At 35.8% G+C, this 18,428-nt stretch overlaps 1 protein-coding gene across 11 annotated transcripts in view; it reads right to left on the bottom strand.

Annotated features, from left to right (window-relative positions):
* CHD9 (chromodomain helicase DNA binding protein 9) overlaps positions 1-18,428 on the bottom strand; it is a 166,348-nt gene that overhangs the window by 18,747 nt on the left and 129,173 nt on the right. For all 11 annotated transcript variants that reach the window (XM_087827121.1, XM_087827120.1, XM_087827122.1 and 8 more), the window contains 8 exons: positions 15,226-15,385; positions 14,461-14,550; positions 11,028-11,131; positions 10,429-10,546; positions 9,852-9,909; positions 5,165-5,207; positions 3,840-4,059; positions 1,127-1,329 (listed from right to left, as the gene is read on the bottom strand). In XM_087827121.1, coding sequence (XP_087683247.1) covers positions 1,127-1,329; positions 3,840-4,059; positions 5,165-5,207; positions 9,852-9,909; positions 10,429-10,546; positions 11,028-11,131; positions 14,461-14,550; positions 15,226-15,385 — 996 coding nt within the window. The remainder of the gene's footprint in view (positions 1-1,126; positions 1,330-3,839; positions 4,060-5,164; positions 5,208-9,851; positions 9,910-10,428; positions 10,547-11,027; positions 11,132-14,460; positions 14,551-15,225; positions 15,386-18,428) is intronic.

The raw sequence follows: 18,428 nt of genomic DNA, 5'->3' as shown, positions 1-18,428 counted from the left end.
GGACTGCAAAAATCAGTATGGAACAGCAAACAAGGAGTATCCATTCTACTTCCAAGATTTGGGAAAAAAGTGCTCACGTTTCTAACAAGAAAAAGCTTTTTCAATCATCATTTAGTAGTTAACCCTTCCCCTTTACTTTTAAAAATGGAATCAAAACTTATGAACTTATTTACATAGCTTTATATTGCTGATGGGAATTAAGAAGATAAAAAAAGAAAGGAGGGCCTCTTGGCAACCATAAATAATAAGAGACACAGTATGCCTTATCCGTCTTTGAAAATCAATTTATGGTTACAACAGACCTTAACAAAGATGAAAATCTACTCTGAATTATCTGGTATTTGGGGAATTGAGTGGCTATTCTATTCAGTGGACTGACAACAAATCTGTTAGGAAACAAAACAAGGAAACAGACATGGTATTTAAGTCCTTTTATAAGACACATTTTTACTATGAAATAGGAATAGGAAGCCAATGGGCTTACCAGGCAGATATTATATTCAACAAAGAATGAAGACAGCTGCTCATAACACAGCATTACTAAGAGGAAATGCTAACAGCTTCAAAGGCCATGAAAATTCACCCAGAACAGTTCCTTAGATGAGTATTAGCACCTGTGATTGCCTTTTTTTTTTTTTTTTTTAAGGCACTGGGTGATTTTATCTTGCTAAAACCCTTTAAAATGTCTTTTGCATGAAGGCCTCATTCCCTGAGAAATCATCCATATAAATAAGCCCTCTAGCACAGTTCCTATAAGATGGACTAAAAATGAAAGTTAGTGCTGTTTACCAAAAGCTATCCTTTATCTTCCACCTCCCCCAACCATAAATCTAATAAAATATGGGTTATTTTCTCAAAACTCAATGTGTATCTTTATTCTCTTTAGATCTCATTTTAATAGGAATATGAAATAGGGGATCTTTAAGCATAGTTTATTTACAATTCTGAAAAACTGCTGACATACTGAATTAGTATCGAAAATTTCTGATTTTATTAACTATTATCACCCCAAAAAATTCAATAAAAAAAAAAAAAGACAATTAAAAAAAAATTTCTGAATTTTAATGATTTTGTTTCTTTGACCAAAACAAGGAAAAAACATTTTTATTTTTATTTTTATACAAACCTTCTTTGGAAGGAAGACGGCAAACCCTCCGACACATAGACATGAATGCATACAAATATTTCTCCAAGCTTTCGTCAGTTTTCTTATGTAGCCTAGCCATAGCTCTAAATTTTGTCCAGTCAAATTGGCCTCTGTCAGGATCAAATACCACTCCAAATGTAGACACCACTCTGTAAAAGTCAGCTTCTTCTCTTCTTGTCCATCTATTTTGAATCAGATTTAAGAGAAAGCCATATTGGTTACTGAAATAACCATTTATTAATGCTAAATATAATGACTATAAGCATTTGAAACACTGCAAATGCCCAACACTTTAAAGGGTTAAATCCAGGGTTATTGTCTTGTAAACACATTTTATAATGCTAGATGACTCACCCAACCAACCATGCTTCTTTTCTTTCAGACAATTATAGTTTTTTGTATATTTACTATGTAAGAAAATATGCACAAGATGCAAGATTATATAAGACACGATGACCCTGCCTTCAGGAAAAAGATAAAACATCTCAAACATGTTTATTGTATAAGGCAGTATTTTAGAGTTTTAGGAGTTATAGAAACAAAGGATTTTAGGAGAGCACAGAAGAAGATCAGTTCAGACTTGAGTGATCAGGTAAGGCATCACAGAGTGGCATTTAAGATGGAACAGACTAAGATTAGGGAGGCCATGTTAGGAAGAGGGGACCGAATAAGCAAAGTAGAAAGAAATCTACATTTTTGGGGGGATGATAAATATTCCAGATTAACAAGAAAATGGCTCATACTGGGGACAGATTATGAAACACTCTTGATGCCTGGCTGAAAATAGTTTCTATTCAATAGTTAAAAGCTAATGAAGATATTTAAGAGGGTAATATTTACAGGACTGCTGTGTAAATTAAAGAAACATGAGAAAGTTCTTTAAAAAACATTAACATGATTTTTTAAAAAATCACAATGATGCATTAAGAAGACTAATGTAATGATAATGTAAAAACTATCAGTCTGAGAAACCCATCAAGCCATACAAACCTTGCACCTGAGTGACAGAAGTAGGAATGGGGAAAAAGGGTGGAAGACTACACAGGTCACACACACAAAAGTCGCAGTGCCTACCTTCAAAGAACTTACAACTTAGGCAGACAAAGAAAGGAAAAAAATAAATGTCATTAAAATACCTTATGTTATTGTGACAAATGAGTAGTTTGTTTAAATGAGTGCTATAAGAATGCAGAAAACAGAGAGTACCATAAGCTAAACTGGCTGAGAAAAAAATTCGTAAAGGTTTGAACATGTGTTGAGCTCTGAAAGATGGACTAAGTATGGAGTAAAGAGTAGGGAAATGGGCATTATCCCAAGTGACAGGAACAACATAAGCTAGGGTGTTAAGTCAATAATGAGGAGGACATTCTGGCTGAGAGAACAGGAGTGGATAAAACTAGAAATGCACAATGAGGCCTAAATTGAAGAGACTCTTGAACTGAAGCTCAAGAACTTAGACTTTATACCTATACTAAATAAGGAGTCACTGAGTATCATGATAAAATTAGTATCTCTAGGAGATTAATCCAGATACCACCGGCTGAGGGAAAATGTATGTGGTGGAGTAAAGATGGTCACAAATTCTTTCCCAGTCTTCCCATTGAGAAGTATAATCTATTTCCCTTTCCCTTAAATCTTGGTTGATCCTGTGACTTTCTTTGACCAACAGTAGGTGGCAGAAGTGATACTTTTTAACTGCTGATGCTGGCCGTTAAGAAATCTGCCTTTGCCACTAGGAAGGCTCCTTCTTAGATTTGAGCTCCCAGCTGGCAGCCAGCACCCAATGCCAGCCAAGGGAGTGAGGCCACTTTGGACCTTCCAGCAAATACCATGGAAAGCAGAACTACCTGGTTAACTAACTTAAAAGTGAGAAATGAAAAACTGATGTTATTTCAAGTCACCATGTTTGGGGTAAGCTGTTATGCAATGATAGAGAAGGGAAACAGTTACAGAGGTATCCACTGACAGAGTTAGTATCTGAAATCACGTCTAGAATAGCTAAAATCTAAAGTTCCAGACTAAGTAAAGTCTGGTTATAATGACATGCTGCAAATGAAAAACACACATATGCATGCGCACACACACACACACACACACACACACAGAGCGATTCATCTCCCAGAGAACATCAAAGGGGGCCAGGTTATTGCTAAACATTCCTATTCTTTTCTGTCATTTTTAAGAAGAGGTTAAAGCTTTTGGGATGGGAAAAGTTTGCGTTTTCTTAACGGGGTCTCTTATATGAAGTTTTACCATTTGTTTCCCTTTGACATACTAGTTCCGAGGGTTTTTCCTGTGTACAAAGCATAAATGGACTTGTCTGTCACAGATTCTAATATTTCATAGAAGTCACAATTTAAAATAAGACAGAATGGAATTTATTTTATGTAACTGAAAAGTTTCATTATTAATTCTTGAGCTTGCTCTGTACCTTTATTTTATTCACATCAAACTCTTCAGAAACATGACAAAAGACTGATTAACTGGGAAGTATGGCTAGTAACCATAAGATGCAATAATCTTTATTAGTTTTACCATATTTGTGTATGTATTTAAAGCACTTTGTTTTGACCAACTTCTCTACCTATATACGCTTTTCATGAACTGATTAATCACACTCTAACAGCCTTCAGAATGAACAATTATATTTAGATACTATATATTGCATATTTAATGCAATTTATTGTCTTACCTTTGCTGTCTTTCTATCTTGGCTGCCATTTTAGGATTAAGAGTGGCTTCTTCATAAAGAGGCTGCATGACACTGGCAGGCACTGAGAAAGTAGGTTGGATTTGTTGGATTTGCCTGTTTTTATTAGTACGCTGATATGCAGTGATGAGACGCCTCAAACGCGTGGTTAAAGCTGATTGAGTAGGCCAATAAACTTTATCACCCTCCATCAGCTGACCATCTATATTTAAAGAAACTCATGTCAATGAAAAGAAACTAAGATACAAAATTAAACATACTGTAATGAAGTTTACTAAAGTGGCAAAATTTCCCTACTTTAAATGTTTTCATTTTTGAATCTGATTACATGAAAAGCCAAATCTCTCACCATAAACAAGTTTTAACTACAGCTCTAAAAACATTACAACAAACTTAAAGAGCAACTCCTAATAAGTAGGTCACAGTGGAATAATGAACCACATGTTACCTGTATACTCTGCTTGCACAGAAAATACAACTCTTGCATCACCAGGTCTAATACATCTTACTGCTGGTGAATACTGAAAGCGTTAACGTAAGTTAAAAGTCAAACTGAAATCCATGAGAAGATGAATACTGTAAACTCTTCTATTTGATCCCTTCTCTATTAAATTTATCTCAGTTTAACTGGAATGAAAACATTTTACAAGTCATTAGGGAGGAACTTACATTTTAAAAAATTCAATAGGACAATGCTGAACTTTTAAGCTTGTATACACCCAATACAGTGCAGGATTTCACTGTATATTTCCCGGGTGTGTTACTAAACTAATATACACCATAATCAAGTGGTAATCTATTCATGCTAAGCTAATCTCCTCTTTAGTTCCTAGTGTAACTACGGAAGAGTGAGGCACATTTCCCCTGGTTCCTAGGAGGTAATGAGTGTACTCTAGTGACAGTGCCTTCCTATCTTGCTGTCACAAAGAAGGCGAAGACCCTGCACAGAAAGGCTTTGCAGAAATTAAATGAGTAAGAATGGTCCCTAATGTGCATATGGAACTAATAACTAGCTGAATGAATTACTGAATTAACACTTTAATGATGAAATACCACATACAAGTCTAATGATCAAGCAATAAAAAATCAGCTTCCAGTCTATAAAATCTCACTGAGTCACTATATAAAAATTTGCAAGTAAAAATATAGTTAAATTCCCAACTAGTATGTCCAATAACGATTACGACTCTCTGCAACAAAAATTTCACATATATTTGAAATATTACAAAACTTTATTAGTCTTTGATTTCATGGTACCATGAGAATGTGAATTTACAATAATAAATAAAGAATTAAATGCAATTTACCTCCATCTGCTATAACAAGATCTCCCGGTGAGGAAACATCATCCTTTTAAAAGAAAACAGAAATTGTCACAGGGCAGCTGGGTTAAAAAACAGATAGGAAGAAAAGCAAATCAAACTTCTTTAAAATAGAACTTTTTGCTATAGAACTTTTAATGATTAATATAGCAAAAATAAAAATTATAATTTGTTCTTGGTCTTCAATTTTTTTTACTTATTTTTTTCTTATTTAAAAATGTATCCTTATTGTTGAAAATATTCTACATATCCCCCTTTTTCCCCATTGGCCCCTTGCACCCGGCACCCACTCCCTGCCCCAGGCCTTCACCATACTATTGTCTGCGTCCATGGGTTATGTAATTTGTTGTTCTTAATTCTCACCCCTTCATATTTCTCTGTTGCCTTTGACATTTAGACCAGTCATTACTAAAATTATTTCCCTTCCTATGATTACATTTAAGTCAGTTTCTTTTCCTCCATCCTTCCTCTAACTGTAAAAACAGCCCAGGTTTACAACTGTTTTTTCTATTGTTCTATATACCAGCTATCACATAATTCATTCATTCTCATATTTGGTTATTAGAAAACCTTCAAATCTTTTCTTTTTAATCTTGAAGAGTTTGCTTGTGTTATATACCTAATTTTTATAAGCTAACAAAGCATCTTTTAGTATTTCAACATTATTATAAACTTAACATATTTGTAACTGGTGATTTTATTCCAATGACTACTAGTTTGCATTATTTCAGAAAAGCCTAATTTTAGAATTCTCATCCCTTTATAGGCGGGTCTTTTTTCACTGGTTGATTTTAACACCTTCTCTTTGTTTGGTATATCTACAGTTACAGCAGGACATTTCTTAAGAGTGGATTTAATTTTACTTATCCTGACAAGATTCACGTTATTGCTTGAATCTGATGATGCATAAAGTTCAGAAAAATTCTCCACTGATCTCTCTTACAAATGGTTTTCTCCCAAGTTGAAACGGTAATCAAAAAACTCCCAGAACACAAAACCACTGGTCCAGATGGCTTCACAGGGGAGTTGTACCAAACATTCAAAGAAAAACACCAATCCTCCTCAAACTATTCCAAAAAATCCAAGAGGAAGGAACCCTTCCAAGCTCTTTATACGAGGCCAGCATTAGCCTAATTCCAAAACCAGATAAAGACACTACAAAGCAAGAGAATTACTGGCCAATCAATAACCCCAACGAGCATAGATGCTAAAATCCTCAACAAAATATTAGCAAATAGGATCTAGCAATATATTAAAAAGATAGTAAACCATGACCAAGCAGGATTCATTCCAGGGATGCAAGGCTGGTACAGTATTCACAAATCAATAAACGTGATACATCACATAAACAAATTGAAAGACAAAAGTCACATGATCATATCAATAGATACAGAAAAAGCATTCAATAAAATCCAACACCCATTTTTTATAAAAATTCTCAGCAAAGTGGGAATAGAGGGAACATACTTCAACATAATAAAGGCTTATTGACAAACCTACAACCAGCATCATACTCAATAGGCAAAAACTAAAAGCATTCCCCCTAAGAACAGGAACAAGACAGGGGTGTCCACTTTCACCCTCTTATTCAACATAATACTGGAAGTCCTAGCCACAGCGATCAGACAAGAAAACATAAAAGGTATCAAAATTGCAAAGGAGAAAGTAAAACTGTCATTATTTGCAGATGACATTGCACATAGAGAATCCTAAAGACTCCACCAAAAAACTACTAGATTTAATAAATGAATTCAGCAACACAGTAGCAAGATACAAAATTAAAACCCGAAAATCGAAGGCATTTTTATACACCAACAATGAATTCTCAGAAAGGGAAACTAATTAAAAAATCCGATTTAACACTACAACAAGAAAAATTAAGATACTTAGGAATAAACTTAACCAAGGAGGTAAAAGACCTGTACTCAGAAAACTACAAGACATTGCAAAAAGAGACAGAGGAAGATATAACTAGTGGAAGAATATACCATGTTCATGGATTAGAAGAATTAACATCATTAAAGTGTCCATACTACCGAAAGCAATCTATAAATTCAATGCAATCCCTATTAAAATACCAACAGTGTATTTCAGATATAGAAAAAACACTTCAAAAATTTATATGGAACCAAAAAAGACCCCGAATAACCACGGCAATCTTGAGAAAGAAAGACACAGTTGGTGGAATCACAATACCAGATATCAAGTTATACTACTAAGCCACTGTAATCAAAACAGCCTGGTACTGGCACAAGGACATGGAGATCAGTGGAACAGGACAGAGAACCCTGAAATCGACCTAAGTCATTACGCTCAATATTTGACAAAGAAGGCAAGAACATACAATGGAGTAAAGACAGTCTCAACAATAAATGGTGATGGGAAAATTGGGAAGGTACATATAAAAAAATGAAACTAGGCCACCAACTTACACCATATATAAGAATAAACTCAAAATGGATAAAAGATTTAAATGTAAGGCGTGAAACCATAAAAATCCTAGAAGAAAACGTAGGCTGCAAAATCTCAGACATCTCTCGTAGCAATATGTTTGCCGATACATCTCCTAGGGCAAGAGAAACAAAGGAGAAAATAAACAAATGGGACTGCATCAAAATAAAAAGCTTCTGCACAGCAAAGGAAACCATCAATAAAATGAAAAGGGAGCCCACTGTATGGGAGAATATATTTGCCAATGACACATCTGATAAAAGGTTAATATCCAAATACATAAGGAACTCATACAACTTAACAAAAGGAAGACAAACAATCCAATTAAAAAATGGGCAATGGACCTAAATAGACACTTCTCCAAAGAGAACATACAGATGGCCAAGAGACATATGGGAAAATGCTCAACATCGCTAATCATCAGAGAGATGCAAATTAACACCACAATGAGGTATCATTTCACAACTGTAAGAATGGCTGCCATCAACAAATTAAAGAACTACAAGTATTGGTGAGGGTGTGGAGAAAAGGGAACCCTGGTACACTGCTGGTGGGAATGCAGACTGGTGCAGCCACTATAGAAAAGAGTATGGAGGTTCCTCAAAAATTAAAAATTGACCTGCCATTTGACCCACTACTAGGAATATATCCTAAGGAACCCAAAACACCAATCACAAAGAACTTAAGCACCCCTATGTTCATAGCAGTGCAATTTACAATAGTTAAGATCTGGAAACAGCCCAAGTGCCCATCAGTAGATGAGTGGATAAAAAAGCTGTGGTACATTCACACCATGGAATACTATGCAGCTGTAAAAAAGAAGGATCTCTTACCCTTTGGGACAGCATGGACAGAACTGGAGAGTATTATGCTAAGCAAAATAAGCCAATCAGAGAAAGACAAGAACCACATGATCTCACTTATATGTGGAATAAACAAAATAACCTGATGAACTAAATAGATCCAGAGACATAGAAGTATGGAACAGGCTGAGTGATCTCAGAGGGAAGGCGGGGGTGGAGTGGGTGGAGAGAAATCAATCAAAGAACTTATATGCTTATATGCATAACCTATGGACACAGACATTGATATGGGGAAGACCTGAGGGTGGGATGGATGTGGGGTGCAGGGGATCAATAGGGGGAAAAAGGGGACATCTGTAATACTTCAACAATAAAGGTTTAAAAAAAAGGGTTTCTTCCTTATGCTCTCTGATGTCTCCTTCTGGAATGCCTATTACACATACTGCAAAAACACTATCATGCTATTCTTTTTGTCTCTAAAACGTTTTTCATGTAATCTACTGTGCTGGTTATTGATTTATTGCCTCAGCTCTAAATATACTGCCTCTCTCGATGCCTTTTGCTAGCCCTAAGAAAACAGATCTGGGCTCTTTAAATAATTTTTCTTAGCCAGTCAGTGTGGTAAGTTCTGTCAGTAGTGGGAGCTTGAGAGACACTGTAGGAGGAAAGAGGTTTGACTTCCAGATTCTGGTGGGTTTCCCCACTGCTCAGCTCCCATGGCACACACAGCTTCCCCAGCACCACTTCCTCTAGTTCAGGCAGCTTCTTTAGCACCTGCTGGCTGGCAGCTCTCTCTAGAAACCTCCTCTTGGAGCCCCAAGGCTACCAAGAGCAGCAAATCCTCCTGACAACTATAACATCACTTAGTCTTTCACCATGGTCTCATACATATAAGGGAAATTCCTCATCTCTTTTAACATCACCTGCCCCACTTCACAGATTATTTTCTGCATTCTCATCCAATTCCTGTCCTTCCTTTGGATCTGATATGAACAGAGCACTTCAAACTACACTTCAGCAGTCCAGAATTTCTCTAGGCCCCACTCCCTATTGCAAACATTTTGTCAGTATAGTTCCTATTTGTTGCTGTGTAATTTTTGTATCTAGTTCTGACTCTGCTTTGGGATTCTGGCCCTGGACACTGTGTTTCTTAGCTCCTATGAGCATAGTTAGTGGCAAAACTCCATTTCACTCACATGCCCAAACCAGCCTCCAACTTGTCGAAAAGGGGAGATCAGGCAAATTCTGAATGATTATTAGTGAAATCTGTCAACGTAAGTTGATAACTAACTAATCTTCTGAGGAACAGAATTATGTGTAATGAAAACATGAAGAAAAAGCACACAAAAGAAAAAGCAAACAAAAGAAACCATAGAACAACTAATATTGAGGATTTTAAAATATGATCCAAAGCATACCTCTGTATCATCTTTAAAGAAAGCTGGGGCAGGTTTGTATTCTGGATCTTCCACATCCCTGTTAAAACACCAACAAATGCAATAATAATTGTACTGGACTTAAATTTCTCAACAAGACAAACAAGTGGAATCTTGTGGAAAGGACTTTTTAATGTCTTAGAAGTCAGACTGAAGTCTCTGTTCTTTGGCCAGGGGAAATCAAGCCATGGCATAAAGACTGTTATATGGCAAGTCAGAAGAAATTTCATTTTAATTTACTCATACTGCCACTCATACTCACTTTTAAACGTGGAACTATTAATCTTAACACAGTCTCTTAGTTTCCTCTTTTGGTAAGATAATAGAAAGACCTTATAACTGGTATAATGAAACTTTTATTTCTGTTCAATTGTAGCTTTCTTCCCTCTTATGCTCCTAAATGTAATGGCCTTAATGGCCATGACTATTAGAAATGGAAAAATAAAAGACTCATTAAAAGAAAGAATGTGGGGCACTCTCTTCCTTGATCCTACTCTGTGACACAGAGCACGATGGCGTTGACAGAGATATGGCGAATTCATGACCAAAGTGCACATACCCATCCATGTAATCATTCGCCCTCTGTTCCGCAGCTACTGCTTTCTCGTCAGGCTTCCCCACTCTTTCCAAGAAGCATAATGCCGGGTCTGCTCGGATAGTGTTATATTTCTCATATCCTGGAGAGATCACCAATGATCAAAGTAAAAGAGATAAAAGAAAGATGTATAAATACAAGCATCCCTCATACTTATGGTGGATGATGTTCCTGGCCTAAAGTGACCATCTATTAAAAGGATACATGTTTTCTAGAAATAAACATAAATATTACATGACCTGGTATTATGTATTTGACAATTTGAATTTATCTGTTCAAATGAAAAAGAGGAAGAATTGATCAAACACACACAACACACTTCACATCAGAACTCTTGCTGAGGTGTGGAGCTGCGTGAGACATCCAGGGGGGCAGTTCACGAGTGCCACTCTCCACAAGGAAAGGTAGTGACTGACAGACAGTTTGGTAGTATATGTTTTATATGATATATATAATAACATGAATGTGGCTGCAATAGAACTGTAAGTGGAAATCAATAAACAGAACTAGCTGAATAACACTACACATAAAAAAAGACTCTAACAACCTTACTTTTCACTTACCATGTTTAAAAACTCCAATAAGGAGTGACTTATCAGCATCAAAATCCCACCATTCAGCAGGAACTTCTGAGTGGTCTGGTTCTGGGACCCAAACATCGATGTCACTTAAAAATAAAGCATAACATGGCATTATGAATTACTACAAACAAGTCAAAGAAGAGGAAAAATTTTACCTATGTTGTAAAGGATTATGAATTTTTTATCAAAAGGGTAAGATTTTTATTTCATTGATTTTTTAAAATATTCCATAATTGCCATTTAATTTTGAATTAAAATCACGAAACTATACAATATCAACAGTTACCATAAAATGAATTAATATTCTTAAGCTCAACAGAAGAAATAAGTTTCAACAAGATTTACTTCACTCTTAAGTAATCATATTATTTCCACCGATTTCCCTTAGATATAGACAAAGGGCTCCTTTGGAAAGTAAACTTATGTCAGCAAGTTTAGAAAAATCACCTGGTTTAAATATTTCATTTTGTTTGTGATGAAATTGAGGCCCTAAAAGGGCAAATAAATTGCATTAGGCTATAAAACAAGTTATCTCTTCTAGACTGCTCTTGCCAAGTAAAATCACACTGAAAAATTACAATTGCTCACAAGGAAAGGAAAATGGCAAGTGTTTTTTTTTAATAATTTGATCAAAACACTCAAACTGCTATTTTATGCCATATATATATAAAACACTATGCCACAAAATGAAAATGTAATAAGTAATAACTATAAAATATCCATAGTGCTCCGGTAATCTGGCTATTTCCATGAATATGAAATAACTCTGGCACTTATAATTCTGCGTACATAATTTCCTTTTACATTGCTTATCACTTGAAATTATTTTCCCAGAAACCTTCTGCAAGTAACATGTATAAACACCTTTAAAGAGGTGTACAGAAGGACTGAAATATTCACTTCTTAACACAGTGATTCAAGCCACAGTCTCCTTTAGGCTCATATAAAGCTAATGTCTACAATAAGTATCATTCATTTATATGTACAACATTCTTATACCTTATTCAACAGGCGAAGAAGGGGTAGGAATTAGGTAGGGTAAATTACCCCAGGAAACCAAATATTCTAATTGCTAATTGCCCTCTCTAACATTCACGAATTATCAATTTTCAAAGAATCAGAAATGAAACTATAAAACAATATAAATGATATTATGTAGAATTTCACAAGTTAATTAACAAAGACATATAGATATGAAGAATTGGGGAGTTTCCTACTTATAATTAAGTCATATGGCAAAACTTCATTAGTAAGTTGGTTGATTTTGGGAACTCAAACTTTCATATAGAAATAAACTAATAAATGCTCAGTATGTTCACTAGAAGCCCTTATTTAACCACTAATATAGTTGAAACAAAGAACATTAAAAAAGACAGACTTACATGTTTTATAAATAAATAAAATGTTAAAAAATGGGTAAGAAATTACTTTTATTTTCCACACGTTTTGCTAGCAGAAAATGTTTTAACCCAAGAAATATGGAGAAATGGATGGAGACCTGTCATATGGCAAAGTTGAAAAATATAGTTAAAGAAGGTTAACTGTATCTCTGATTGGTTCCTCACTAGGGACAAACAAAGTATAAGCTCTAAAAGATAAAGAGAGAAAAACACTGGAGATAGGATGCCACAAGGAAGAAAGTGGGTCAGTGAGTTCTCACCAACCATCAGGTGGAACTGCCTGTGGAGAAAAGGGTACACACCTATTGTTCAAACATAAGCGCCGTCTGCATGCTGAGTGTCCACTAACCGCTAAGGAATGGAATACAGCAAGGCGCATGTGCTCCACTTATTTTTTATAAAAATGTTGTCACTGATTTCTAGAGAGAGAGCAAGGGTGAGGGATAGAGAGAGAAGCATCACTGATCGGCTGCCTCCTGCACACCTTTCTACTGGGGAGGATCAAGTCTGCAACCCGGGCATGTGCCCTGACCAGGAATTGAACCGTGACCTCTCGGTTCCTGGGTCGAAGCTCAACCACTGAACCACACTGGCCGGACTGTGATCTTCTTACTGATTTCTGTTTTGAAAGATTCGGTTCCTATGCTATGTCTTGCATAAAGCATCCTTTAACTTCCAAAGGCTAGATCATTCATTCAAAATGTAGTTAAGCAGCTCACTATGTGCCAATGATGGCAATAATCAGACAAACATACCCCTGCCCTTGAGAAGATGTACCTGCCATACTGTGTGATGAATGTGGTGACAGGGTACTCTGGGCATGTGCCTAACCCAGACTTGAGAGGTAAAGAAAGGGTGAGTTGATGGCAGCTGGGCAATAAGAGGAGGAAACACTGTTCCAGCAAGAATGCAAAGGCCTGGAGGCATTAGCAATCATGGGACATTTGAGAGATGTAGAACTGAAGTTCAGACCAGCAATAGGGGCTGGAGATAAGATCTGGAAGATATCAGTATTTAGAAATGAAAACTGAAGTCACAGAAAAGATGAGAATGCCCAAGAAAGAGTGACAAGAAGAGAGACGTATGTGAAGGCATAAAAGACAGGTAGAAGAGGCAGGTAAAAACAAGCAAGTGGGAAGGTAAGTGGAGGGGGGAATATGGTTAGAGGAGAGGTGGAAGGGTCTTCTTAAAGAGCAGGAAAGTGGATTTACTAGTGGTTTGTGATTAATCTCATTAGGGATCGATGCTCACAAATTTGAAATGAGTCACTGGAGCAGGGTTTACTTGATTTTCTTCAGTAATGTTCAACTGCTCAGATGTAGAAAAGAAGTAAATTAATATTTGGGATTATCCTAAGCTGGGATTGTGCCACGTATGTGCAACAGATGGAAAGGCAAGCAAAGGATTTTAGTTACTGATTAGACTGTGGGATGATAGAATATAGGCTGACTCACATGGAAAGGGTGATGGAGAGTAAGTGGTAAGATGAAAGACACTGTGCTAAAGTTAGACAATCAGGGTGAAAAGTACCTGAGTTAAGTGATTTGAAACAAAGGAAGTGACTGTCGAAATTTAAGAAGTAATGCTGTTACTGAGGATGGCAAGACTAAGTACACAACTGCAAGTATGTGGCTGTGGTGAAGACAAAAAAGATGACTAGATAAAAATGAAGGAACTGAGAAACTGGGGTGTTGGATGGATCATACGTGAACATAAAAGTCAGTCAACATAAAACCTCTTACACTGCAGTTAGAAGAATGAGTTCAGAAAGGATAAGCTTCAGATCTGGTGGCAGGAAACCACAATACTGCTATCATTGGTACCGTTATTATGTTATAACTTTTAGTGGCAAATGTAAAGATGATATTAATAGAAGGTCACAAATCGGTAAAAGTTCATTCTCTAAGTTTGGTGATTTTTCTTCTTGTGAATTTCATTGATTAACTAGCCACTTATACAGGTACAATTTTTTAACCTCATCTAACTGAAAAATATAAACAAGCTATTTCATTTACCTTGCATCAACTCCATCAAATACTTTCTGACACTCATTTCCAATGACTTCTTGCTTCAGGTAGTAGAGCATTCTTACACGAAGCAAAACCCTAAAGGTGAAGAAAAACAGGTAAAAGACACAAAGATATTAATTACTAAAGAAAATCCATCCTTTGGGTTTAAATTAGAAAAAAATTTGTATGTAGAATTTTCGTAATGAAATAATATTAGTTCTGATTAAATAAATCTCATTACTACCATATATATAAAATAGGTTTCTCCAAAATCTTCACAGTCATCATTATTTAATATCCAAGTAAGATACAATGAGATCATTTGGAGGCCAGTTTTATTTCTCTCTCTCGATGGAAAGAATGACAGGAGAGGCACTATGATTTGTGGAAGTATACCCTTTAAGATTAAGATTAGGATTGGCCCTAGACCAATCCTCAAAACCAGCATGCTTTGCCCGGCCAGGCGTAGCTCAGCTGTTGAGCATCAACCTAGGATCCAGGAGATGATGGTTCCATTCCTGGTCAGGGCACATGGCCAGGTTGAGGGCTCGATCCCCAGCGGGGGGTGAACAGGAGGCAGCTTATCTATGGCTTTCATCATTGATGTTTCTCTCTCTCTCTCTCTCTCTCTCTCTCTCTCTCTCTCTCTCCCACCCCCGAAATCAATAAAGATATATTAAAAACAAAACAAAAAAGCATGCTTTAAGGTTGTTAATAAATTCAGAAAAATAAACTTATAATGAGCTATGTTAAAAATACCCCACTACTCACTTATTACAGTGGTGTTTTATATGCTTTTTATAGCCCTCATCTTGAAGTAGTTGCTCAGGATTATATTTTCGAAGCCATTCTGCCTTCTGTATATCAAATGAGCTTGTCTGGGTCTTTACTTTCTTCCCTTTTCGTCCCCTGGGTACAGGGGCTGACAGGCCTATTGAAATGAGAACCATATGTGAAATCAGGGATAATTTATATAAAGATCTGCAATTTGAAAGATAAAAAATATCTTTAAAATATTTGAAAGATAAAAATATCTTTTAATATGATAAACTTCTAGAGAGTCACAGAGACCTGTATAGGCTATACAAAGATCTTTAAAATATTAATGGTAACAATACTGATCCAATCACAAGATGATGGGTCAACATGATTATACACATATTAAGACAACTTCCCCCAATAATTCTTCTATCTCAAATGAATTATTCTCATTTCCTTTTTGTTCCAAAACATATTTTTTTTCAAATGTAAAAACTGAAAGATCAAACTTTTCCCTCTGCTTTACTTTTACTTCCTTAGTCATAAAATAGTAAGTTTTGGCCTGGATTATCAAAACTGATTTGTGGGTTCCTGTTTGAGAGCTAAATTCATTTTATTTATTTCTTTGACATTTTTGTTGTGAAATATTTCAAAAATACAATAAATGGTTCCACTCTTAATGTTAATATATCCTATATTCGGTCAGTTGTATTGAAGGAAGTAATAATTAGTTGAAGTCTACTTTACTCCTTCCTCTCCAGAGAGAATCACTACTCTGAATTTGTTTTTGCATTACATGCATATTTATACTCATATGTTGGAGAAATTATAGTATTTAAGTTTTCAGACATTATTGATTGACTACTCTTGATAAATATTTTTTGGGATGTATACTTGATGACTCATGAAACTAATTCATCCATTTTAATTGCTGTGTAAGAATCTAGTGTATGACTATACACCTCCTATTAATCTTCAATGACGCTTGAGTTGGTTTCTCTTACAATTTTTCACAATTACTACTACTCCAGAAGTTTGGACTCCTCCTTTTAATTCTTACCTCATGTATCTTTTCCTTGCTGTTTTCTACAGGCTAGAAGTTCCATCACACTGTGAACAGAAGCACTATGTAGATTTGTCCTTTTATCCTTAAAACTTTGGCAGGTTTTGCCTTGATATTTTGAGGCTATTTTGCTTGATGCATACAAGTTCAAACTTTGTTTTATGGATTGGTGTTTTTTATGATGTAGTGTCCTTTTTTAATACCAATCAATTTTTTATGATGTAGTGTCCTTTTTTAATACCAATCAATTTTTTAATACCAAGCAATTTAATACCACCTTAAATTGTATTTTGCTCTATATTAACATTGTTTTGCATTCTAGTCCTCACCTTTGTTGGTTTGGAAACTAAACAATGCATATTTAAAAGCATATATACTTAAATTTTCCTAATAACACAAGTAGACATTCTATATCCTTAAACTTTTCCCTAACAAAGTTATCTCGAATTCATCATTTAATCCTATTTGCTCTTTCATTTTTGCTAATTACAATGTAACTTATAATTTAAAAGAGGTCTGTTTGTGGTTTGAATGTTTCTAGAACACTTTACTCTTCTTTCAAAATCAAAATATATTTGAAATATCTTTGAAGATATTAATGAATTTTTAAAAAGCTGTCCTCTACTTCTATAATCCTTGTTGACTTCAAGGTCAATTTACAGGTGTCTCTTTACTATCTCTCATATTGGAGACTTTCCTCAGACAACTGAGAGCCTGGGTTGTTAGCTCATATTTAAGAATGAAAGTCCAAAAAATTAATAGGTAATCTGAATGGGTGGAGCTTACTGCTGTGGACTCATTGAAGGGTAATCTCACTGTTTTTTTCCCTGTAATTATCTTTAGGTTTTGGTCTGGTCAGATTCACCAAAGGAAATTCCTTAGTGTTCTTCCTTGAGTATGGTCTTGTCTAACGTAGAGATTTTCATTTAACGCCATTTAGTAGCTCCAAACCTTCACCATCAATGCCTCCAGGAACGCTCTATTTTATCCTTTCCAGAGATAAGCTATCAGGCAGTCTTCATCCTGGCTGCCTGGGCTTGAAGAGGGTATTTAGGGATCTGACCCCATTCTAATCAAAGCCCTAGTCTTTAACATCTGCTTCCATATGTTCCAGATATCACAAACTCCTGATGATCACAAACTTTTGGATTATCTGTGCAGAACATGAGTGTGTTGTTGCCATTCCTATTGCCGACCTAAGATTGGGTCTCTGCAGTTGATTAAATTCACCACTGATCTATTTGTTTCTAGGTTCCAAAAACTTTGTTGCTATTTCTTCTTCCATTCTCTCCACTTCTGAGGGTTTATGCCTAATTATTTTTAATTATGGAGTAAATATATACAAAAATAGTTGGAATAATATGATGGATCACCATGGCCCATCAACTAATTTCACTAATTATCAACTCATGGCCAATATTGTTTCAACCATATCTTGTTAACTCCCTAAGCTCCCAAATTATTCTGAAGTAAATCTAAGACATCAGTCATTATATTGTTTCTTTTAATCATATATAAAAGGCTTTCTCTAGGAAAAAAAAACTACAATACCATTATCAGCCCTAAGAAATGCAATACTGCTTTCCTTAATGTTTAGTATTCAATTTTACAATTATCTAATAAAAATAACTTAAAAATTTCTGCTGGGTTGTTTTAATCAGGACCCAACAATGGACCACACACTAGAACTGACTATAGACCCTTAAATCTCCTTTAGGACACAGCAGGGGTTTTCCATCTCAGGACCATATATATTTGCTCCTGAACTTACTATGGGGGTTATGTTCTGATAAACCCATTTTAAGCTGAAAATGCAGCTCTGCTGGGCGTGGCTCAGGAGTTGAGCACCGACCTAGGATCCAGGAGATTGTGGTTTGATTCCCCATCAGGGCACATGCCCGGGTTGTGGGATTGATCCCCAGTCGTGGGCGTGCAGGAGGCAGCCAATCAAATGACTCTCTCATCATTGATGTTTCTATCTCTCTCTCCCTCTCCCTTCCTCTATCTGAAATCAATAAAGATATATTAAAAAAAAAAGAGAGAGAGAAAATGCATGTAACACTCCTAACCTACTGAACATCATAGCTCAGCCTGACCTACCTTAGCTCAGAACACTTACATTAGCTTCCAGTTGGGCAAAATCACCTAACAC

Source organism: Miniopterus natalensis, chromosome 18 (genome assembly GCF_054644295.1).
Source record: "Miniopterus natalensis isolate mMinNat1 chromosome 18, mMinNat1.hap1, whole genome shotgun sequence".
Classification (NCBI taxonomy): Eukaryota; Metazoa; Chordata; class Mammalia; order Chiroptera; family Miniopteridae; genus Miniopterus; species Miniopterus natalensis.
The sequence above is the reverse complement of the archived record's forward strand: the minus strand, read 5'-3'. Positions and strand labels throughout refer to the sequence as shown.